We start from the raw sequence: 24,594 nt of genomic DNA on the forward strand, positions 1-24,594 counted from the left end.
CCTGCTCTCAAACTTGGGCCAGAATGCCTTATAGTGGGAACCGTGGATGGTGGAGGGGGGGGGGGCTCTGGGAAGTGTTGGGAACAGGCAGAAGCAGCAGGAGAGGCTCTTTCCACTGGGCAGAAGAAGCACAGTGGGACAGGGAGTGGGCCGGCTCCCCATAACAGTGCCCCCTCCAGCAGGATTAGGGTCCACAGCTCTGCCAGGACCAGGTTTCATGTGCAGGGCAGCCCTGCATGAGAGATGCAGTTCAGTGGAAAGAAACAGATTGGAGGGTCCACATGCAAACATTGTGATGTATCAAATGAGGAACTGCGGGTAAATGCTTTGATCAGTCTACGCCTCACTTTCTGTTTGTGACATGCCAGAATAGTGCCCGTTCCCTGTTGGAGTCTGGGGGTGATGACACCCCTGGCTGCACATGGAGCTCCTCAGGTGCTCCACGTGTGCTGCTTCTCTGCTCTCCCATCCCTCTTCACAAACAGAATTCATCATGCTGATGTTACCACTAATACGTCTATATTGATATGCCTGCATTTTCTGGTAGGAACTGGCATCAGGAATGCTCCTCCTCCACCTCCCCTCTCCTTGCCCTTCTTCCTCCACACAGGTTTGACCCTCCCTTGGGCATCTGCCCCCCTCACCCTGCCTTAGAGCAGGCTGCCCACTCAGGTTATCACCCCTGCTAAGGCATAATTTCCCTAAAGGCAGGGTCTTATCTTTGTCTTGGTACATGAATGCCCATTTGATAGTCACTAACACTGAGACTTGAAATGCCAGGTTTTGATCATGTAGGGAGTACGTGTACCCTGTGGTTATTAGTCCCTTGTAAGAGCGAACGTGTTTTCTGACATTTCTGCTTAGTTTCCTTTCCCAAAATCAGCCCTGTCATTGCCCCACAGCCACGACCACCACCCTCCACTTCTGCTACTAACGATAGGCTGCATGACACAAATACTCCATATTTATTATCACTTACAAAAACACCAGCTCCTGCTGTTTTTTCTGTTGTGTGACCCAGATAGATTAGTTTGCTTTTCTTACCCACGGAGATGGTGCAAAGATGCAACTGATGCGTCTTTGTTAGCTGACTCAGGAGAAAAAAATATGTGATTAAATTACCAATGGCCATATGATGATTGATAGTATCAAGTCTGCACTAGAAGTGGAAGGGGAAAGAAAAAGCGATGTCCTGATATATTTTATACATTCAAAACCTCATTATATTGTATATATAACATAATTCAGCATATAATTAGGTCAATACGGTTAATTCCTGCACTTCAAAGTTAACCGGGGGAAGATAAGATTTTATTTGCTCTTTAAAATGAAAGCTAGGTTTTTAATTCCTGTCTTTAAAAAGCTCATGGTGCCTGATGAATCGGATGCAGTGTGCAATGCCTCCGTACCTCTATTAGAAGTCCATTGACTCAGACTCAGAATTAGAGCCCCCACGGAGTTCCAGCCCCCACCACAGCTCCCCCAAGTGTTGCAAAGAATCCCCTTCATCACCCCGCACCCATCTCGGTGCCCAGGGGCCCTGCTGAGAGCTGTCCCAGGCCAGGACCCCAGTCCCAACTGGCATCTCACCCAGTTCAAGGTCAGAGTTCCGAAGTCTGCCTCCCACTAAGGCTTTTACACAGAGAATGCCTCCCAAGCTGCTGCTTTACCCCTATTAAGCTTAAAAAGAGAAGTAAAAATGTAAGCGAAAGACTAAAGAAAATTTGGGAATTCTTTTTATTGATTTTTTTCTTTTTTTAGTTTATGTTTTGCTTCCCTCAGAGAGCAAGCTCTACAACTTGATTTTTCAAAGGGGTGGAGGAAGGCATGATAATTAGGAATGTAATGTTTTGACATGTGTGTGCATGAATCTAAAGGTGATGAGAGTAAATACAGTCACATATTTCAGATGGACATCCGTCACAGGTGTGAACTTCTACTTACCCATCAAGCCATTTTACCTCTCTGAAAAACGAACATTGCTGGTGGAAATTTCATTAGTCAATGTGCTGATGAGGAACACTTCTTGCACAGTTTTTTTTTCTTCTACAATGAGATCATTAATATTGTCATTTCCTGTCATTTTTTGTCCATAGGCAAAAACTGGGACCTGACCGCCGCTCTGAGTGACTATGAGCAGCTCCGACAGGTGCACACAGCCAACCTGCCGCATGTGTTCAACGAGGGCAGGTGCCCCAAGCAGCCAGAGCGAGAGCCGCCCCAACCCGGCCACAAGGTGGAGCGGCCCTGCCTGCAGAGACAGGACGACATTGCCCAAGGTACCTGGTGAGGGGCTGAGCCCAGGAAGAGCTTCCCCAGACAGCCTTGGCTTGCATAGGGTAGCAGGGATGAGGGGTGGAGGGTGCAAAGAACGGCAGGGTCATCACCCCTCCTTGGCTGCAGGCAAATTCAACTCTCTGCGCACATCAAGCTGAAATGTGCACCGCAGCTTCCGTTTCCCGCTCCTTCCTCTGCCTGGGAAAAGTGGCAGGAGAAGTCCAGTTCCCAGGGACCCCACGTGATTAAAGGCCGGCACTGCTCCTGCAGCCCTGGTGTCTCCAGGCCAAACACCTGTAGTCCTTTAACTTATTTCCTACATAGCACAGTCTCCAGATCGGTGCTTATTGTCCCACAGGCTCCGTTTTCTCTATTCCTTTTCTTAATTACAGAAGTCAGATGTGTTTATCGTGATGAAAGAAACAGCACAAAATATATAAGGAGAACTTCAGAGTTTTCTTCTCCACCCATCTCAGATCCCACTGATGTAATAACAAACGATTATATCCTCGTCTGTCTCCTCCTTGCTTTCCCTGCGCTCTTTCAAAATGCATCAGGGTCAAATGCACATAATGTTTCTCAAATCACTTGTTTCACTGAACACTGAATCATGAGTAGAGTCTCACTATTTTATTCCACAGCTACAATAATTTTTAAACCACTCCTGTATTAATGGTTATTCTGGTTTTGCTTAGGTTTTTGTTTTGTTTTGTTTTGCTTGTTTTCGATACTACTAGCAATGCTAAAATAAACAACCTTATGCCTGTGATCTTAGATACTAGTGCTTTTATTTCTATAGGTTAGTGTTTCCAGAGTGGATTTGGTGTGCCAGTACCTGTGTATTTTTAATTCAGTAACCTGAGGACTTTTTTCCCGGACCCATTTCTGCTTGTGATATGTGAGATGAGGTCTCTCCCTCCACTCTCACCAGCACTGGATGTTTTTGTGGTGACTTGACTTTGCTTTTCTACCACGAAGGGTGGAAGAAGGTGTCTTATTTTAACTTTCATATTGTCCTTTGTTAGCCAGTTGGATTTCCCCTTCTGCAGAATGCCTGTTCCCATACTTTGCCCATTTTTGTATTGAATTGTTCTTCAGTTTTCTGATTAATGTATAGCATTCTTTGTGATTAAGATTATGATCATGCGTTTTTATATGTGTGTTTGTCTTTCCCAGTGTATTGTTTGCTTTATGACTTTGTTTACAGAATGTTCTGCCACACAAAATGTTTATATTAACTATGCATTCATGGCTGATGGATGTCCTCTCTCACTTTAGAAGGGCTCCTGGAATACAAAGTTACTGGAATATGTTCCTACATTCATTTTAAAATTTTGTCCTCCGGTCTTTTGATTGATTTGAAAATTTTTGTAAGTAATAGGAAAGATTCTAGCCTTGCTTTCTTCTGGATCGAGAGTGAGTTACTCTAGCACATTTACTGAATAAAGCATTCTTTACCCATTGAACTAAAATGCCAACTTTGCCATATATTGAATTCCCAAATATATTTGGATCTGTTTCCAGACTGTGTCTGGCAAACCATGTGGTCACCCATCCTATTACCTTAACTCTGGTGGTTCATATACCATACTTTCTGTTAAGGCAACTTCTTTCACTGCTATTCTTTTCCAAAAATTTTTCATTACTTTTGGACATTTTGTTCTGCCATATAAACCTTAAGCTTGGAATTCTGGTCGGAATTGGATTGAATTGTTATTTTAAGAATAATTGGCATATTGTAATATTGTTTTCCCACCCAAGAACATTAACTATGCCTCTCCATTTAGTCAGATTCTAAGATTTTAGACATAGAGAAAAGCGACTTACTTTTTCCATATTTGTACTTTATGCAATAATTTACATATATTCTCTTATAATACTAATCATTTTTTTCTAAGAGAATATCTTGGGTTTTCTAAATATATACATATGGCTGTTCTGCTCTTTTTGACTGGCAGCAATCCAACCAACCCATTATTTTATCCTCCCATTGAGGAGGCTGGAAGGACCCTCTTCTCTGCTTCCAGAGAGGTTAATGGATTCAGAGCCTAATAAATGTAACTGATACCTGCTGCTATCTAATTTTTATCATGTATTAGTTAAAGAAAAAAATAATAAATCTGTCACATAATTCCATTAATTGAGTTTTTTAAATAATCCTATGTTCTTTTTAAAAATTGGAAATTATAGTTTCTTAATTAGGTATATGTATCCTTTAACTGAGTTCTTGAAATCATAGTGCAGGCACTAACATGGAAAATGAATGTCTTCATACTATAAATTAGGGGTCAGCAAGCAATGGCCTATGAGTCAATTCTGGCTACTGTCTATTTTTTAAATAAAGTTTTTATTGAAACACCCTCATGCGCATTCATTTATGAACTGACTAAGGCTCTGGCTTACAAAGCCTAAAGTACTGATATCTGTCCCTTTCAGAAAAGGTTTGTGCACCTGTTTTAAAATATCTAGGATTTGTTTTAATCATATTTAATCATATATATCATATATAATTTGTTTTAATCATATATAATCATATATATAAACATGGAAAAGAATATCGTGAAGGAAGTTGTTACACTCACCGTTCCCTAAAAGCAGGACACACATGCAGGACCACATGGGGAAGCACCAAGGTTGGTCAGGAGGCAGAAGGGACAGAGAGGAGAAACATGGACATGAGCTTTTATTGTGATTTCCTTGGAACAGGCAAGGCAGGGTAAACAGATTTAGGATTGGCAAAATTGAATAATTTCAGCAGGCTCTCTGGGATTTAGGAGCTATCCCTGGTTGTCTTGCACCTTGCCCTGGGGTGCAGAGAAATACTGTTTGTTGGAGTGTAAGAACCAGATGGAAGAGGTGGTTCAGAGTATGGGCTCTGGATTGGTTGGTTTGCATAAGAAAGGCATGGTCCTTTCTTCCGAGTCATTTGCTTTCAGAATTAGTTATTCCTAGTAAGGAGAGCCTCTCCCCAGTCAGGGATGCCCCAGGTGCCAGAGCATCAAGAATACAGAAGATAAGAAAAAATAGTTAAAACACCTCCCCTGGCCTAAATCACAGATCAGTTTGAGTTGGTTTTGTCAATAGTTGAAAAATTCTATGCGTTCTCTCACTGTGTTTTTGTTTAATATCTCTATTTCTCTGGGGCATAACTCTGAACATGGTAGTTCCTGTAAAACAATTCGTTTATACCTCTAAAAGAAGGATCACTGAGCTCATGTTTAAAGAATCAGTGTGTGTGTAAGTGTGTTTGCGTGTGTGCATTCATGGAGATGGTGGTGGGGAAGTGTTAGAATTAGGAGCATATGTTTCTCATTATATGAGCTTTAACATAATTTACTTTTAGTTCAAAAAGCCTTTTTCTTTTAAGATTTATTTATTTGTTTATTTGAGAGAGAGAGAGCAAAGGGAGGAGGAGGGAGATGGAGAGAGGGAGGGAGAGAATCCTCAAGAAAGCTCCCCACTGAGTGGGAAGCCTGACGTGGTGCTCAATCCCAGGACCCTGAGATCATGACCTGAGCCAAAACCAAGAATCAGACGCTCAACTGACTGAGCCACCCAGCCCCCTCCAAAAGGGTTTTTCATTCAGACTCCAAATATTTAATATTTGTAACTGCTTAACAGCATCATATTATACTACGAAGCACAATGCTCCTAAGGTCCTACTAGCATCTCATCAATTGGCAAAGAGGTACTGAATGATAAGCCGTAAAGGAGTATGGATGACCTTGCCCAGCAGATTCCCACTGTTGAGAGCAGCAACGTGAGTCTTCCCAGTGGACTGTGGGGTCACACAGCACCTCAGGTGTTAAAGAGCATCTGATGTCCATCTCCATCGGGTCCCAAAGGGTGAGGCAGTTCCTACTTTCCCAGATACAGAAACAGTGGTCTGTAGCAAGAGGTGAGACAGCAGCATGATTTGTGAGACCTGGAGAACATGGCAGAAGGACTCGGAGTCTCCTCTGCTCCTGCTCTCAAGACCATGGACCAAGTGCAGGAAGCAATGGGGCCATCCCCAGTGGTAGACAAGCCAGGGCCTGCGTGCGCCATGTCTCTTCTTTCTCATGTTCCATGTGGTTTAACTGCTCTTTGCCTTTCCTTGAAATCCAAAATAACTGGTCATCATGGTCTCAGAATCCAACTGAAGGTGAATCAAAACTACTCATTTTAAAATACTCTGTCTGCGGAACTCACCATTCATTTTAATGCCCAGATACTTGAGGCTTCTGAGAATTGACTTTAAACTTAAAACCAACTTACCCAGGATCAAAAGCCTCTTGTTTTTAGTCTGCTGTAACAAAATGACTTTAATGGCATTTCTGTCCACTGCTCTTGCACTTGGGGAGGTATGAAGCCCCCGTTCTGGATGAAGGCATGGGTGTGGGTCTTCTGCGAGCACAGGCGGGCAGAGGCCTGCTTCAGAATGCCAGCAGCATGCACGCAGAGTGATCAGTGAACCGCCGAATCTGACATGAAGTGGGAGTCCTCGTGACCTGAGTGGATACACTTATGAATTTGCCACAGGGCTTAGACAGCACTCATTCAAACACCAGTCTGAATTTTGTTTTCCTGAGCAAATTGAAAGAGGACTTCTACCTTGCTAGAAGAATTCTCCATTATTGCGAATATTGATTGTAAAAAAAAAAAAAAAAAAAGTCCCCCTACTACCATGTGTTTAAGAATTCTTCTATTATGGTAAATGTTAGCTGTTAAGAGCAGGGCTTAAAAAACCAAGTATGCTTTCACAGTGCCAAGAGAACAAAGACATCCGCTTTTTTCCTGTGGCGTTGAGATCACGTGACTAACTTCCTCACGGGGCAACATCAGGTATGTCAGAGGAATTCTGCACTACACTTCTCACACTTCGGCTGGAAACTCCAGCCAGAGTAGACGGGCACTTTTTGAGTGCTGTGGCAGTGGCAAACAGACAGAAGAGAAGCAGGGACGCCTGGGTGGCTCAGTCGGTGAAGCGTCTGCCTTTAACTTAGGTCATCAGCCCAGAGTCCTGGAACTGAGCCGGCATGAGGCTCCCTGCTCAGTGGGGAGTCTGCTTCTCTCTCTGCTGCTCCCCTCTGCTTGTGCTCTCTCTCGTGTGTGCACTCTCTCTCTCAAATAAATAAAATGTTTTTTAAAAAATAGAGAAGAGAAACAAATATGATGGCTTTGTATTTTTGTATTTGGGGCATCGTCGTCACGTGGGATATGGTTATCAGGGTACCTTTAGTAAAGTAACCTCTCTTACAATCCAAGCCACATGGGGAAAGCCTGAACCAATTGCTTCTTGCTTTAAGTATATAAACATGTAAAACAAAGAGCAGTCTGGCTTGTGGCCTTCAGCTGAGCAGAGGGGCATCTCTGCTGAACTGAGTTAGATGTTAACTTAAGACCCAAAAAAGCAAGACTGGTGATCTTTCATGATGCTGCTGTGTCCTTATGTGGTAGACTTGCAGCTCGCCTCTTTCTGAATGGTTTCATGACTCAGAGTGAGTAAGTGCCATATGCCAGGTGGTGGTAATGTTAGCTCAGCAGGAGGGAGGCCTGCAGGAAGAGTGACAGGTGTGCCTGTGAATGTGTGTGGACACGTGTGGGAGCATATTTGTGCATGCACGTGTGTGTGCATGCATGCTCGCAGAGCCACACGCCCACCCCACTCAGTTCCTGTGGTCGTCCTTCCCCCTCTCCCTGCAGAAAAGCGACTTTCCCGGGGGATTTCCCACGCCAGCTCAGCGATTGTCTCCCTGGCCCGGTCCCACGTGGCAAGTGAGTGCAACAATGAGCAGTTCCCCCTGGAGATGCCCATCTACACGTTCCAGTTGCCAGATCTGAGCGTGTACAGCGAAGACTTCAGGAGCTTCATCGAACGGGACTTGATCGAGCAGGCGACCATGGTGGCTTTGGAGCAGGCAGGTGAGTAGCTGGCCCCAGCAGGCCCGCCGTGTTCCCTAGCTCAGGGAGCAAGTGAGGCTGGCCTAACTTAGATCAGTGAACAAGGGAGAGGCAAGTTGTCTGACCCAAGTGTTTTCAATGCAGACTCCAGGTACTTGCAGCAAACCCCCAGCTCTGCAGACAAGCTCTGCTCCAGCCCGGTGCCAGCTGGTAGGGGTCGATGACAGTGTGGTGCTGAGACCTGTTGAGTTTTCCCTTTGTTCCCAGATCCGACCTGGCTAGGCCGGCCCCCTCTAAAGAGAACTCTCTGTGGCTTTGCCTTACTTTTCTTCTGTTTCCAACTAACCCTCCTGTGAGTGAAAGGTAAGAAAGACCATGGGCTTTGAAAAAAATAGGAGACCCTGTCACTTCCTGCGGACATGAGCAAGTTATGTAACCTGATCTTCCGTTTTCCTGCAAAGATGGGAAGTCAGGTGGCAGCCCGGGGAAGCTGTTTGAGTATGAAATGGCATGCGCCTTGTGTGGCTGTCCTCTTCTACCCTCCCGGCCTCTAGGTTGAAGAAACACAAATCCTGACTTCACGCTCCTCCTTTTTCTCAGCGTTTCTTCTGACATCCCAATGAGGAAGAGATTTGGGGAGCAAGCCAGACTTGTCTTCTTTGGAGGTCCTAAGGACAAAATAATTAGTTCAAAACTAATGTCTAAAGCAGATATAGGTTCTTCCTGAGACAGAGCAAATATCCTATCTCACTCATAACCATTTTCATTATATATCTTTGCAAAATCACATGTTCAGGGGCTTCTCAGGCAGCATCCAGAAGACTCTATGCCCTTGCCAGGCCCAGCATGCACCTCCCAGGGGGCCCCACCTGCCATTGTGGGTTGACAGTGCACTTGGAGTGTGTCCTCACGCTGCCATGCCGGGGAGCAAGGCTCTCCGATTCTGACTCCACTGTCAGCCCGCTTTTCCCAGCTGCTGTGGGGTGGAAACTCCACTTCCGAAGGCCTGACACATGGAGGTGCTCCTGTGTGGCACATCCCAGGGGCAGGGAGCCCCTGACTGAGCATGGTGAAGCCTCTGGCTGTTCAGGCCGGCAGCCACCTGGTGCTGCTCTGTCAGGGATTCAGGCTTGTCTCAGCTCTTCCCCAAGGCACAATGAAAATGCCCATGCCTTTGGAGTGTTGCAGAAGACTGAAGAGAAGGATCTATAGTTGCTATGATCTTGACATTGGCAGATGGACCCATCATTTCCTACCAATCCTGGTAGCAAAGAGGCAAACGATGAGAGGAGCTGATGGAGAAAGGTACTTAGAGAGGTGTGGCTTCTAGGAGAAAAGAGTCTGAAAAAATAATACTCCAACCACCTTCTTCCTCCACCATCCAGGCTCTGACCAGTGCCTCTCACCAGAAGAAGGGGAGAGAGCAGAGAGCCCATTACTGGGGTCGCCCTGTGGGTGCAGACTAGGGGGAGCACAGATCTGCAGGGCAAATGGGAAGCATCCAGAAAGTTGACACTTGGGTGTTTTCACCAGATCTCAGCTTCCGTGTCTACTTGGCTTCATCCCATTTCTTGTAGAACGATCTAGGAGACATCCTCACCCACCTGCTCCAAGAAAGATAGCACAAAATTCGTGTAGACAAACAAAGGGATGGTGGTCAGTAGGGCCGTATTGGTGATCAGTCTCAGCCTCAGGACTCGGGAGCCTTACCCTTGGCATGCTTGGTTTGAGAACAGGGTCTGCACTCCTAGTAACTCAGTGGATCTGGTGTTGTGACTGCAGATGACTTGTTTCCTCAGCTCCTACAAAGCTGTCAAAAGCAACCCAAAGACTGACACCCACAGCCCTGCTCTTTCTTATCCCAGGGTTACTGACTGATCAACAATCACAAAACAATTCACCTGGATTAGCAACAATCCTAAACCACTCACTGTGGAGGCTGGCTCTTTTAAAGATGCTTCTATGTGAATACTTCAGATATGAGATTTTAAAAGAAGGAGTCATTCTTCATACAGAAGGGGGAAATTGGTATAGGTTAAGAAAGAAAAGCGTTTCATGAGCTAATTTCTCTCGAATGCTACCCAGCTCGGACTTAGGTCGTGACAGTGGCTGGTAGCACTGGTAATGGTGCCTGCTTCCTTGGAAGGTGGGAAGAGTCCCGGTAAAGGGCGCAGCGCTCCCTCTGTGGCACCACGATAACCCCCCTTCCACCCTGCCATGCTTAGCAAAATCCCTTACTTCTTTGTAATGTCTTTTCTGTTATTTCTTTCCATATGTTACATACTCATTTTTCTCCCCTACATCTTACCTTCTGGATTAGTATTTTAAAAGGGTACTATTTATTCCAACCATCCAGCCTTGGAAAGCACCTTTTAAGAGCCCAAACTTACCGAGGAAAGACGCTAAATTCACTAACACTGTTTCTGTCACGTGCCAAGAGGATGGAGAGAACGGGCAGCAGGGGTCCCCACCCAGCTCTGGGAAGGCACTCCATCTATGCTGCAGGAAGCCTTGGGGAGCCTGCCTGGCTGCCCCCTGCTTTGGGAGCAGTAAGAGGCTGAACATCGGGACTCTGCCTAGCACAGGGAAATGAGGAACTGAAAAACAACGTAGGCATAAAGAGTAAACGTGTTCACTTCCATAGCATAGAACTGACCCCAGCCCGTCATCCATATGAATTCTCTTGACTTCTTTCTTCAACTTCCAAGCAGGGATTCTGGTGGGGACCCTGGCTCACGTCAGGCTAGCCCCAGCCAGTGCCCCACCCCATCTGGGTGATGAGTATGACCCACTGGGCGGGGGTATTCTCTCCCACCCAGGCTGTGCTCCTGTTGTTACTATCAGGAGCCACCACTAATGTCCATGGGGAAGATGGAGCTCTTCCATGAAATAGTGATTTGAGAAAGCCACTCAGTATTGCCAGGTTTAAAGTATAGATTCCTCCTTGAAGTAATTTAATGCTCGGGGTAGTTGTGGATAAGCTGTTGGTATACATGTGTGCACATATACTATATACATGGAAGATTGACATAGATGTCCAAAAATAACCACTTGTTTGAGGCATAATTCTAGCTGACTTGGGAAGGAAATATCTCGGTCACAGGGTCTCGGGGTAGGGGGTGGGCTTTCCCTGCCCTTAGGACTCTACAGGAACCTGGGGTTCATGTGGTCCCAAAAATTGGGAATAAATTGACCTTCATTCAGTTAGTTTTGCCCCTGGTCCATTATAAGGGCTTGGCTCTGCTCTCTCAGTGCCTGGTAAGGCATGGGGCAGCCCATCTATTTGAGGGGCCTCTATGTCGAGTGGGGTGCCAGTCTTCACCTCCCACAGAACCCACAGTGCCATTCTCCCAGGCCTTCAATCCCTGCAGGGTACAACCTACTCCCTCCCACCCCATGACAGTCTTGAAGGCAACAAAAGGACAGGTGTTCAGTACATATGAGTGCTGACCTAAGAGATGAAGGAAAAATGCCTTTCATTCTTTAATGATTACCTGCCATGGAAAATACAGGAAACCATAAATTTCTCCATCAGGTTATCTTGCTTCATTTATGTGTAAGAAGACTCCAAGATCACAGGTCTCTAGGTCTGAGAAGTAACCACTGGTGTCTGTTCCTGACGCCCGCCACTGTGGGCGAGATGGTGTGCGGTGCCTCAGTGGGTATATGAACCCAAAGGGCAGAGACGTGTCTGTGTAATAGAGTAGATACAGCATACCTGAGAAATTGAAATATAGATGTCAAGAAATATTGAGGGACCCCTTTGACTTGTGGTGTTGAGTCTTGGCTCCGCAGAAGGGTGGTCAGATTGAAGCAGATCTGCCAGAGAAGTGGTAAGATGTTGCAGATGTTTCGAAGGCTTCGGAGTCAGCCCAACCTAGCTGAGTCCCAGGTCAGCTGGGGGAACTTGGCCACGTTACTTGGCCTTCTTGAGCCTCACTTTCTCACATTTAGAGCCAGAGATGTGTGAGAGATGCCAAACCAAGACCAGTTCACCCAACACAACCCTGTGCTCCCACGAAACAGCCCATTGCAGGTGCTGGGGCCATGACTACACCACACAGGTGAAATTCCCATGCTCGAAAACATTAAATTCTAGTGGGGAAGAGAGAAAAATGTGAAGTGAGGCAGTGAGAACAGTTGTGGAAGGGGTAAGAAGCAAGGTAGAGGGTATGAGGAGAAAGGAGGGAGACTAAGGCAAGCCTCTGGAGGGCAGGGAAGAGGGAGAGATGGAGACATCTGCTCTGGTGTTCCCAGCAGAGGGGGCTTGGCCTCGAAGGCTTTCACACTACTTAAGGAAGATGGGGCACAGGAGCAGATGGAGTGGAGGCTGGAGGAGTTGGAAAGGAAGGCAGGAGAATGGTAGCTAGGGGCCCAGGGAGCCACTGTAAGCCCTGGGGCTTAACTGTAGGTCAGATATGCAGTCCAGGGAGGATTTTGAGCAGGGGAGTGACATGTTTAGATTTGCATTTGATGTATTCTGGTGCTCTGCTGAGAATGGAGTCTAAGAGGGCAAGAGAAGAAGCAGGAAGAGCAAGGAAGAGGTAGCTGCTTTAGCTCAGGGGAGGAGGGGTAGCCAGAGCCCTGGGGGTAGCAGTGGAAGTCACGAGAAGAAGCTAGATACTGAAGCAGGATCTGCTTTGAAGGTGGACCCACGGGACTTGCTGATGGACTGGATGGGGGCCATGGCTGAAAGAGCTGAGTCAAGCATGACCCCAACAATGTAGCCCTTCCTTAGCGTGTGGGTAGATGACAGTGCTGTGGGGAGATGCAGACCCCTAGGGGAGGGGCAGGTTTGGGGGGCAATGGACGGGCCAGGAGGGGCAGGCTAGGTCAGAGATCCTGGTGAGACTTGTGACATTACTTTCCAGTTGAACATGAGAGTCTGGAGGTCAGGAAAGGCCCAGGTTAAGGATATAGATGCGGAGTTAGTGTGAGAAGAAATCCCTGGGGAGGAAGTGAGCTTTCATAGCAAGCTCCCACCATGCCCCCAGCACAGCTCTGCTCTGTGTTGAATATCAGGTGGATGAGGGGGTCTGGAGCTGGACAGAAACGCTAGGGAGAGAGACTCTGGGCAGAACATTGCAGTCCCGCGGGAGGACTTGTAGAAGCACAGGCAAGGCCCAGAGAAGGGGGATCAGTGACCTTGGGTGGGCGGGGTCGCTCTGTAAGGACAGTGATATTAAAAGGAATCACAGGGTCACATTCAGGGCAAGATGTGCTCATCTTTCTCCTAGAGACTTGTCACGTTTTGTTTTCTTCGTGGGTGATGAGAAAAATGACATCTTATTTTAAACTGTGGTAACCATCTGTTACAAAGCTCGAGTTAATTGGTCCCATTATCGTCTATGAATCAGGAACGTTGCTTGGAAAAGGCAGAATGAGTGACTAACCGCTCCTCGCCCGTAATACCACCAGCCTCCCTCGACAGAGTTCACCTGCCATTGTCTTCTCTGCAGGCACACACGTTTTGTGGGGTTTTTTCTATTCACAGTGCCCATTCCCACGTTTGTGGGTCTGTCTTCTGTTCTTAAGTGAAGTTATTGTGTGAAGAGATTGAATGTCCACTCTGTCAAAGCTAAAAATAGGAACTTTGTACCATGTTCCCAATCACCCTGCTTATGTGAAGATCACCTAATCGTGGGCATCCCAACCTGGGTCTGGCTGGAGATGTTAGAATAACATGGAGCTGTTTTCGGTTCTCCAGAAGCTGGAAGGCACTGACATTTATCATAGCTGGGTCATCCTCCCAGGGTGGTCACATCCGACTGACAGTCCTAGGAATGCTTTCAACTGCGTGAGAGTCTTGACTTCTGGAAGCCAACTGAAACCAAACCATTAAGCCTTGGCTTCCATCCCCCTAGCCACATACTAAGTTTTGTCATGATTCGGTTACCTTCCAAGTGTGACTAACTATGTGGGCTACAGTGAGATTTAGAAAATGATCCATTCCCCAGAAGAAATTTGAAGGGAAGATGCCCCATTTCAGAGGGCATTAATTTGCAGAACCAGGAAGTTTACTTCTAGGTGTACATGGTTCCTTCTAGATGAAAGGTAATCTCCAGATGTGCAAGATTCCTTCCAGAGGGAAGGTGACTTCTGGCTGTGCTGGTGAACTGACACACCCCTGAGGCTCCTCTCCTGGGGTCAGAGTCCAGGAATGCCCCACGAAGAGGTGGAAAGTTGCCCACCCACCCCCACTCCACCCCAGAGAGCAAAGCTGCTTGGGATCTCACACGAGCCAGATTCTGCTCATCGAGCATGACTTCACGGTGTGCCCCATTTGAGATGGGTGAGCAGTTCATGGGCTGAATCACAATTTGTTTTAAGTTCTTGAGGATAACAAGATACCTAACACACATGCTGGTTTCCGAAGCACCTTCTCCCTGGCTTAGGAGCAACATTAATGACCAATCCTATGACATATTTTCTAGCAAGTGAACATGGCGGCATACAGGAAGACAGGGAGGTAAGAACGAGAATCTGGGCAAGAACATTATCTAATTTGTATAAAATGAGCACCTTTTCAGGTAGCATTCCCACCCCCTGAAACGTCAGGTACTTTCCCTGTTCTATATAAGGCCTCAGGTTGCTGAGAATGTTGGAAAGCTTTTAATAATTGGGGAGAGATGGCACTATCTAGATTGGATTCATGAGGTGAACAGGAAAAAAAGAAGAAGAAATCAATCTTCTGGAGGTTCTGGAGGATGAGAATGGGATCCTACCAAAGGGGTTTCTTAAAAGCTATAGAGTCTGTCCCCCCACCTCTGCGCCCGGCACCTCACCTGGCCTGCTGTGACAGGCTCAGTGTTGTGCATATAAAGCAGTGCCACTGTCTCCCTCAGGATCAGAAGGTCATGCTTTCTTTAGGTCATTCTGCTCCTTCTCCTCCCAGCACAGGGGAGCCTAGGGCTGCCAGGACCACACCTCCAGGGTCAATCCAGAGCATGTTCAATCCCCCTATGCCCCAGGTCCACACAGAGGAGATGTGGTCCTGCCCTCCAGGGCCAGAGAGGAGAGATACCTGCGAGAGAGAACCCGAATGACACGGGTGGCATGCGATGAAATGCATAAGGTGACCTGAGGACAAGGATTAAGCATGCCTGGGGACAGGGGGACAAGGTGTTCCCTGTGCTGGGGGCTAACGTCTCCAGGACCAAGGGGCAGTGACCTGCTTTTGGGACAACAGCAGCAGAGGAAGTATGAACAGAAAGCCTGCTGGTGCAGGTTCCCAAGAGGCTACACGTCTTGAAGAAGGAGAGAAGGTTTATAAGTGCCCCTAAGAGCAGGGACATGCCAGGCCCCAGGCAGTGAGAGTTATAAGAAGAAAGGGTTCTTAGAGAAAGCAACACACCTCCACCTGCCCACCAGTCTCCCCCAGTTTTCTAGACATCTTAAAGAAGTGCCAAAGTGGAATTGAGCCAAAGGGACTTTTTTGGCCATGCGTGCTTCAGGCTTCTTGAGACTAAGAAACGGTCAGACGAGGTGAAGATTGCCCCCCCCCCGCCATGTCCTGTCCAGGATGGGTCTCTGCAAGCTGCACCCCATCTCCCTGCCCTGTCTTCGGTGTGCACATGCTCCCAGCCCTGGGCTGAAGTGTTCTCAGCTTTCCTTGTGACTTAAGGTGTTTGTTCATGCATGCTCCCCTTAGCACTGTGCTTACAGATGAGCAAGTGTGTCCTAGACACCTTCTAAACTCTCCCGGCACGGGAGCATGAAACAGATAGACGCAATTCCTATTTGAATGTCCTCTGGCTAAAGGATGCTGATCCATTTTCTGTTGCTGCATAGCAAATCACCACAGGTTTAACAGCTACAAACGTATTGTCCCGCAGTTTCGTGGATCAGCAGTGTGTACCTATTAGCTGGGTCCTCTGCTCAGGGCCCCTCAAGCCTGAAATCCAGTTGTCAGGAGCTGTCTTGAGCTGGAGGCCCAACTAGGGAAACATCTACTTCTGAATGCCTCCTCAGGTTGTTGTCAGAATTCAGTTCTTTGTGGCGGCACCTGGGTGGCTTAGTTGGCTGAGCGTCTGACTGTTGATTTCAGCCCAGGGTCATGATCTCAGGCTTGTGGGATGGATCCCCTCATCCAGCTCTGCACTCTGTGGGGAGTCGGCCTGCTTGAGATTCTCTCTCCCTCTGCCCCTCCCCCACCTCTCTAAAATAAATAAATAAAACCAAAAAAAAAACATCAGTTCTTTGCAGCTAAGTAACTGAGGTTCCAGCTTGCTTGATAGCTCTTGGTAGGGGAACTCTGGGCAAATAGAGATGGCTCTAGACCTAGGTGCTTGCCACATGGCCTTCGTCATAACATGCCAGGTTACTTCTTCAAAACCAGCAAGAGGATCTCTCTCTTCTCTCCCTTCCTCGCTCTTCCCCCTCTCCTCTTCTCTCTCCTCTCTCTGACTTCCTTCTTCTCTGACCACCAAATCTTTTTTTAAAGTGGTCACCTCATTAGGTGGACCTTTCAGGTCAATTGAAAAGTCAACTAATTACCTCTGCAAAAACCCTCACGTTGCCAGGAAATATAACCTAATCATGGGGGTAGCATCCCTCCTGCACTCAAGGGGAGGGGATCCCCCCAGAAGGAGGGTATCTTGGGGTCACCTTAGAAGTCTGCTTACCACAGATGCAATGTTGTTATTTGCATTTTGACAATTCCCCCATGCTTAAAGTTCCAGAATGGGAGCTTAAATCATGTAGAATATATTATGGTCAAAGGAATTTTCCCAACCTTCTCATGTGTCATCATTAGCCACTTCACTTGGATCAGTGGTATATCTGGGTTGAATCCCACTCTTGATGGTTTCAGATCTAAAACAGCATGTTTTTGAGTCCTCTGAGGAAACCAGGCCTTCTTACTGGGCTCTCTTGAAAGATATGGTCATCTGGAGTGGGGTTGGGATAAGCGCTACGATACTGTGCTTTTGATAATAATAGCCATCACGTATTTGCATAGCTTCTACTGTGTGCTAGGTGCGGTATTGGTATTAATCACCTCCACATCTCCCATCAGCTGATCATATGATTTCCATTCCAAATAATAATTGCATGATTTCTTTCTTGCAATTTGCAAGGACATGAATGGAGCTTGAGTGTATTATGCTAAGTGAAATAAGTCAGTCAGAGAAAGACAAATACCATATGATTTCACTCATATGTGGAATTTAAGAAACAAAACAAATGAAAATAGGGGAAAGGGAAAAAATAGAGGGAAGCAAACCATAAAAGACTCTTAACAATAGAGAACAAACTGAAGGTTGATGGAGGGAGGTGGGTTGGGGTGGATTAAGTAAGTGATGGATATTAAGGAGGGCACTTGTTGTATTGAGCACTGGGTGTTATATGTAAGTGATGTATCACTAAATTCTACTCCTGAAATTAATATTACACTACATGTTAACTAACTAGAAGTGAAAAAAAAAGGAAAAGAAAATAATAATTATTATAATAATTGCATGATTTCTTGATTTCCTGAAAAGAGTAAATCACTAGTACCAGAGAAAATCTCCAAGGGATTACTCTCTGAGAGGCCAAATATGAAGTAAGCAACAAAGTCACTCAGTCATAGAGAGACATATTGCTGATGGCATTGAGCAGAAACAACGGACAAGGAGGCAAAGTGAAGGAGGACCCAAAAATTACAACAGTCCCCAATCTTTGCATCAAACCCTCCTCATTCTGATGTGTGGTAACTGATCCTAGAGTCTCATATGTAGTGATCAATGAATCTCATGTGATATACCTAGTGAGCAGATCTCATACAATCAAAAAATATTCATTACCACTATTGTATGATCACTGTTCTCATTTTTATTTGTGTGTGAGGAAAAAGAAAGCAACAAAAGGGATTCCATTTGGTAATCCAGATATTCGAAGTAAAAAGAAAGTGAGGGAGGTGTCCAAGGAATGGTTAGAAAATAGAACTTTCATGACTTAAAAAGTGGTAAAATAAAATTAATGGTGGCTAGATCTATGAGATGCCAGTCTATCAATAACTCTGTAGAAATAGGAAAAATGTGATGTTGAAGTATGTTTTAGTGGCAGTATGTATTAGTGGTTTTATGACTTAGTCTTATTTTTATTGACTTTATAGTCTTATGTTTATTGAAGCTGCCTCTTCAATAGTTGAGAAACACTCTTGCATTTCATGGGGAAAATAATGTGGAATGGAAATATTTGCAATTTGGGGTTTTCCAAGGATCTTTCATCCAGCAAGCACCAGCTCTCAGGAATGTCACCTCCTGGACCTTTTCTTTTGCCTTCAAAATGTCTTCTCCAGTGCCAGTGGCTTCCAGCTGTCTCTCTCTTGTGATAGTCTTCAGAGCTAGGCTCAACACCCTTTCATTTTTTTTAACTCCTTGTTGAAACATAACACACATATAGAAAAGTGTCAAAACAGTTGAGTGCAGAACAGAACACATTCTACAACAAGGACCCCTGTCAAGAAATTCAGGTCAAGAAAACAGACTTCAAACAACATAGATTTATTTGGCCTCTATGTGAACTTTATATAAATGGAATCATGAAAGGGTTAAGTTCTGGATTCATTCACTTACTATTAAGCTTGTGAGAATCAATCATATTATTAAGGGTAATTATAGTTTATTCTATCTGGTATTGCAATGTAGACATATACTACAAATTATTTATCCATTATGTTGTTGATGGACATTTGGTTTCTTAGACCAGGCTGTCATAACAAAATACCAGAAACTACATGGCTTAAACAACAGAAATTTATTTTCTCACAATTCTCAAAGTCTCAGATCAACCTGCCAGACAATTTGGTTTTTGATGAGGACTCTCTGGCTCGTAGGCAGCTGCCCGTGGCTGTGTCCTCATGTGACCTTTCCTCAGTACGTATGTACAGAGACAGAATAAGCTGTCTGGTGTCTCTTATAAGGACATTAATCCTTTCACATCAGGGCCACAAACTTATGACTTCATTTAACCTTCATTTCTTCCTCAGAGGCCCCATCTCTAAATACTGCTAGGGGTTAGGGCTTCAACATATGAATTTTTGGGGGGATACAAACATTCAGTCCAAAACATTGGTTGTCTCCAGTGTTTTATTATAAACAGTACCACTGTGAACATTCTTATACATGTTTTTGGTGAACACATGTATATATTTCTTCAGATATGTACCTAGGAGTGGTACTGCTGGGTCATGGGATTTTACATATGTTTAGCTTTATAAAAATTTTCAGTGAATGTACCAATTTGCTCTTCTGTCTAGAGTTCTGGTTGCTCCAAGTTGTTTGTCTTTTCATTTTAGTCATTGATGTTAATGCTCACTAGTTTTGAATGTCTACAGGATCTATGATGATGCCTCCTTTCATTTCCAATGTTGATACTTAGTAATTTCCTTTTATTTTCATTAATAATGTTACTAGAGACTTCCATATTGTACTAATCTATTCAAAGATCCTATTTTGGCCTCTGTTGGCTTTTTTATTTTACATTTATTTCCTGTTTCATTAATCTCTGCTCTTTATTTTTTTTTTCTTTCATCTTCTTCCTTTGTGTTAGATATGTTACTCTTTCTTCTGGCTTCATAAGATGGAAGCTTATGCCATTACATTTTCTTTGGCAGTGTGCTATATAATGCTACACATCTCTAAAACCATATGTGCTTCTCTATGCAGTGTTTTAGCTGAATATTAGTTGTTGATAGGTTATTTATCATTCAATTTAAAACATTTTCTAATTTCTCTTGCAATTTTTTCTTTGATTCATAGATTATTTAAAAGTATATTGCTTAATTCTAAGAAAATACAGGACTTTTTTAGTGTTTTTTTCCTACCTTACTTCTTCTAAAGTCAGAGATTATACAATGAATGATTTCAGACATTTAAATTTTGTTGAGACTTGCTTTATGAACCAGCATATGATAAAGTGTGGAAAATATTCCCTATGAACTTGAAAAAAAATTGAGTTCTTCCCTTCTCAGATATAGTGTTTTATATGTGTTAATTTTTTTAAGATTTTTATTTATTTATTTACTTACTTATTTGAGAGAGACAGAGCACGAGCGGGGGGACGAGCAGAGGGAGAGGGACTAGCAGACTCCATGCTAAGCACAGAACCCAAGCAGGGTTCAATCCCAGGACCCCAAGATCGTGACCTGCGCTGAAACCAAGAGTTGGGTGCTTAACCAACTGAGCCACCGAGGCACCTGAGCCACCCAGGCACCCCTTACATGTGTTAATTGTATTGATTTTGTTGATTTTTGTTGTTCAGATGTTCTCTATCTTTAACTGAGATTTTGTCCTCTTGTTCTACTGTTGAAAGAGGTATGTTAAAGGCTCCCTTGTGATTGTGGGTTTCTTCATGTCTCATTTAATTCTATCAACTTTTGTTTTACATACATTGAAGCTATGTTATTACAGATTTAGACTTGTTATTCCATGCTAGAATTATATGATTTTAGTTTGTTTTAATGTGCAGGTCAGATAGCAATGACTTCTCTACTTTTGTTGGTCTGAAAATGCCATTATTTACCATTCATGTCTGAGGGATATTTCTAGGCTTTGCCAGTCACATAAGGCCTCTATCACATAATTATGCTCTCTCTCTCCTCATCTCCCCACACATACTCCTCCCTCCTTCTCTCCCTCTCTGTCTCCCTCTGAGACTCTCTCTCTCTTTCCCTCTGTCACACACACACACACACACACACACACACACACACACACACACACACCTTTAAAATACGTGAAAGTCATTCTTCATTTTAGGCCACACAAAAATAGACCACTGGCCAGATTTGACCTACAGGCCAAAGTTTACTAACTCCTAATCTATATTACTGTGTTCTACTTTAGATTTATTTACTGTTTCTTTCCTAACTTCTTGAGATGAATACTTAAGTCATTAATTCTTAACCTTTCTTCTTTTCTCTTATAACCATTTAAGGTTATTGATTTTCCTCAGATTACTATTTTAGCCACATTCCATGAGTTTTAAAATGTAGTATTTTTGTTACGATAAAGTTCAAAAATGTTATTATTTATATTTTGATTTATTCTTTGACCCATAACTGGTTGGAGGTGTTTATTTTTATTTCTAAGTATGTGGAAAGTACATTAAATATTTTTAGTTACTTTTTTAAAATAATATTTTTTTATTATATTATGTTAGTCACCATACAGTACAACCCTGGTTTTTGATGTAAAGTTTGATGATTCATTAGTTGCATATAACACCCAGTGCACCATGTAATATGTGCCCTCCTTACTACCCATCACCGGTCTATCCCATTCCCCCACCCCCCTCCCCTCTGAAGCCCTCAGTTTGTTTCTCAGAGTCCATAGTCTCTCATGCTTCATTCCCCCTTCTGATTACCCCCCCTTTCTTTATCCCTTTCTTCTCCTACCGATTTTCCTAGTTCTTATGTTCCATAGATGAGAGAAACCATATGATAATTGTCTTTCTCTGCTTGACTTATTTCACTTAGCATTATCTCCTCCAGTGCCGTCCATGTTGCAGCAAATGTTGAGAAATCGTTCTTTTTGATAGCTGAGTAATATTCCATTGTATATATGGACCACAACTTCTTAATCCAGTCATCTGTTGAAGGGCATCTTATTACCGATTTCTACCTTAATTGCTTTATCATCAGAGAGCATGATCTATACGACTTGAAATTTATTGAGACTTTGTTGAGACTTTTTGCTTTATGGACCAGAATATGATCTTTTTGTCTTTTTAATGTTCCATGTGTGCTTGAAAATAACATAGTCTTCTATTCTGGGCTGCATTGTTTTGTATATGTACATTTGGTCATTTATTGTGTTTTTCAAGTTTATATATTTATTTTTTACTGGATCTCTTAATTACTGAGAAAGATGCATGAGAATTTCCCATTGTGATTGTGCATTTGTTCATATCTCTTTTTATTTTTATGGATTTTTAAATCAAGTAAAGTCTGTGTTATTAGATACAACAACTAAAGTTATGTCTTCCTCATGAACTGAGCTGCTAGACGTTATGAAGAGAGGCTATTTAACTCTAGTAATGTTTTCTTGCCTTTCAGTTTGTTTTATCTGTTACCCTAGCTTTCTTTAGGTTAAAATTGACCTGATGCACCATTTGCCATACTTTTACTTTTAGTACTTTTGTATTCCCATGTTTTAGATGTGTCTTTTGTAAATGGCATGTAGTCAATTTATTCTCAAAATCATTTTAACAACTTTTGTCTTTAACTTGTGCATTTATTTTTAATGTAATGAGTCTTTGTCCCTGTTCTGTGTGAGGTTTTCTTTTTCCTCCCTGTATAAGCCCTCTTTTTGCTGCATGGACGATTTTTTAATCATTTCATTCTTTTCCCTTTTCTATTATTGAGAGGTTGCCCTAATTCATATAACATACATATGAATCACATCTCAGTTTCATCAACATCTTAACTTATGCCCACACCAAACAGGGATCTTAGACTAGTTTAATTTTATTCACACATCCCTTTTCCTGATTTATAAGTTATTGTCATTTATTTTAATTCTCTACTTTTAATCTCATCAGACATTATTATTATTGTTTTATACAGTGTTCATTTAGACTTACCCATATATTTACCATTTTTGTGTCTCTTCATTTCTTCCTGTGTATCAGCTCTTCCTTCTGTTTGAAGTTCATCCTTTAGAATTTCCTTGGGTGAGTACTGGTTTTACTTTCTCCACTTTTATTAGTCTTAAAATATCTTTGTTTTACCCCCATTTTTGAAAGACCTTTTTGCTGGACAGAGGTTGCCAGTTATTTCATGCAGCGCATTGAAGACACTATTGCATTGGCTTGTTTTCCATTGTTTCTTTTGAGACATCAGCTGTCAGTCTGCTACTCCTTTGAAGATAACTTTTTTTATTCTACTTTAAGATATTTCTCTGCTTATATTCGACAGTTTCACTAGGGTATGTCAAAGAATGAACTAATTTCATTTTTCTTGCTTGGGATGTCTCAGACTTATTGAATCTGTGAATTTATTTCTATATATTCTGAAAAGTTCCTCAGTCAGGATCTCTTCAGTATTGCCTCTAAACTTCAGTTAGACAGTGTTAGAGATTTTCAGTCTATTCTTCATGTCTCCTAGCCTGTCTTTCATATTCTCTCTTTTTTTTTCCCCCTCTTAGGTTGCATTCTGGATATTTTCTTCTGATTTTTCTTCATATATATTTTTTTCTTCAACATTGTCTAATTCGATATAAAACTGATTGTGTTTTTTATTTCTTTTGTTGTAGTCTCTGACCGTTTTAGCTTCAAGTTCATAGGTATCTTTGATTTGGGGTCTGTAAGTCTTACTCATGGTGGCTGCTTTCCTGTTGGGCTTAATTTGGGGTTGGGAGCAGGATATTATCTGTGGGAATCTGGTGGTCTGAGTTGAGGGTGTTCTCAACTATGTTGAATGATATATTTGTTCATTTCTTTGTTTATGCCAGACTCCCAGAGAAAATTACCATCCTACAACCAATCTTTATGTTAATTTCTTTGCTTAGGCATTTCAAGCCACAAATCAGTTTTGGCTCAAATCAGAGCCAAGTCAATAGTTACAACATGTCTGGAAGAAGTTGGTTTTGCTTTTTCTATTTCTCTGCTAAGAAGAGAAGAGACACATTTTCCTCTCAGCTTCGTTTGCCAGGGGGAAGATTATTTCTAATTCTTGCACTTAGTAGTAGTTTCTGAGGGTCCTAACTTCATGTGAGGTAAGCGTTTCCCTGGTCCCAATTCCCCACATCACAGAATCTCAAAGCCTTTTTCAGTCGCTTGTGAGGTGATTAAACAGGCAAAATGTCTCCACCTACAGGAGATGCAGGGTTGGTGCATAGTTCTAATTTCATTCCATACTTATTTCTGGTCATTAGGGATTTACCACACTTTATTTCAGACTTGGAGATACATTTCAAAGGAGTGTTGACACGGAGAATTATTTTCTCTGATTCCTTTTTCTCTTTAAATCTGCCTCTCCCACTTGTCTCAGAGAGAGGAGCTTCTCTTCCAGTGACAGAGAACAAAGCCTTCAGCTTCCACTGTCTTTGCTGTTCTACACACATGCACATAAGATCTTATTTCAAATTGGATTTTCTAATTATGGCAAAGAAATTTGGAATAATTAAATAGAGAATAGCTAACAAAAGTAAAAAATCAACAGGAGGTTGTAGGGATATAAATAGTTCAGTGTTCCTGAAGAGTCATTTTCCTTGGTCTGTTGGACTCAATACCTGTAAGGACAGCTTGGCTCCTCATCTTTTCTTCTATTCTTAATATGATTCCTTTTCCCTTAGACTTACTCAACTTTTTTCATTAAAAAGCCTCTTTCTCCTAATACTACAAGCTAAACAGTGAATGTTGGCAAAAAAAAAAAAAATTAAGATGCTATTTGTAGATACCTGCTTGATTCAGGGGTGTAATTTGCATTTCTGGGGAACTCTAAACAGG

At 43.3% G+C, this 24,594-nt stretch overlaps 1 protein-coding gene across 1 annotated transcript in view; it reads left to right on the forward strand.

Annotated features, from left to right (window-relative positions):
- Window positions 1–24,594, forward strand: part of OTUD7A (OTU deubiquitinase 7A) — a 373,519-nt gene that overhangs the window by 272,716 nt on the left and 76,209 nt on the right. Inside the window, exons 5-6 of the mRNA XM_048221216.2 lie at window positions 2,097–2,279; window positions 7,963–8,181. Of these exons, the coding sequence (XP_048077173.1) occupies window positions 2,097–2,279; window positions 7,963–8,181 (402 nt within the window). The remainder of the gene's footprint in view (window positions 1–2,096; window positions 2,280–7,962; window positions 8,182–24,594) is intronic.

Source organism: Ursus arctos, unplaced genomic scaffold, assembly GCF_023065955.2.
Source record: "Ursus arctos isolate Adak ecotype North America unplaced genomic scaffold, UrsArc2.0 scaffold_28, whole genome shotgun sequence".
In the NCBI taxonomy this organism is placed as follows: Eukaryota; Metazoa; Chordata; class Mammalia; order Carnivora; family Ursidae; genus Ursus; species Ursus arctos.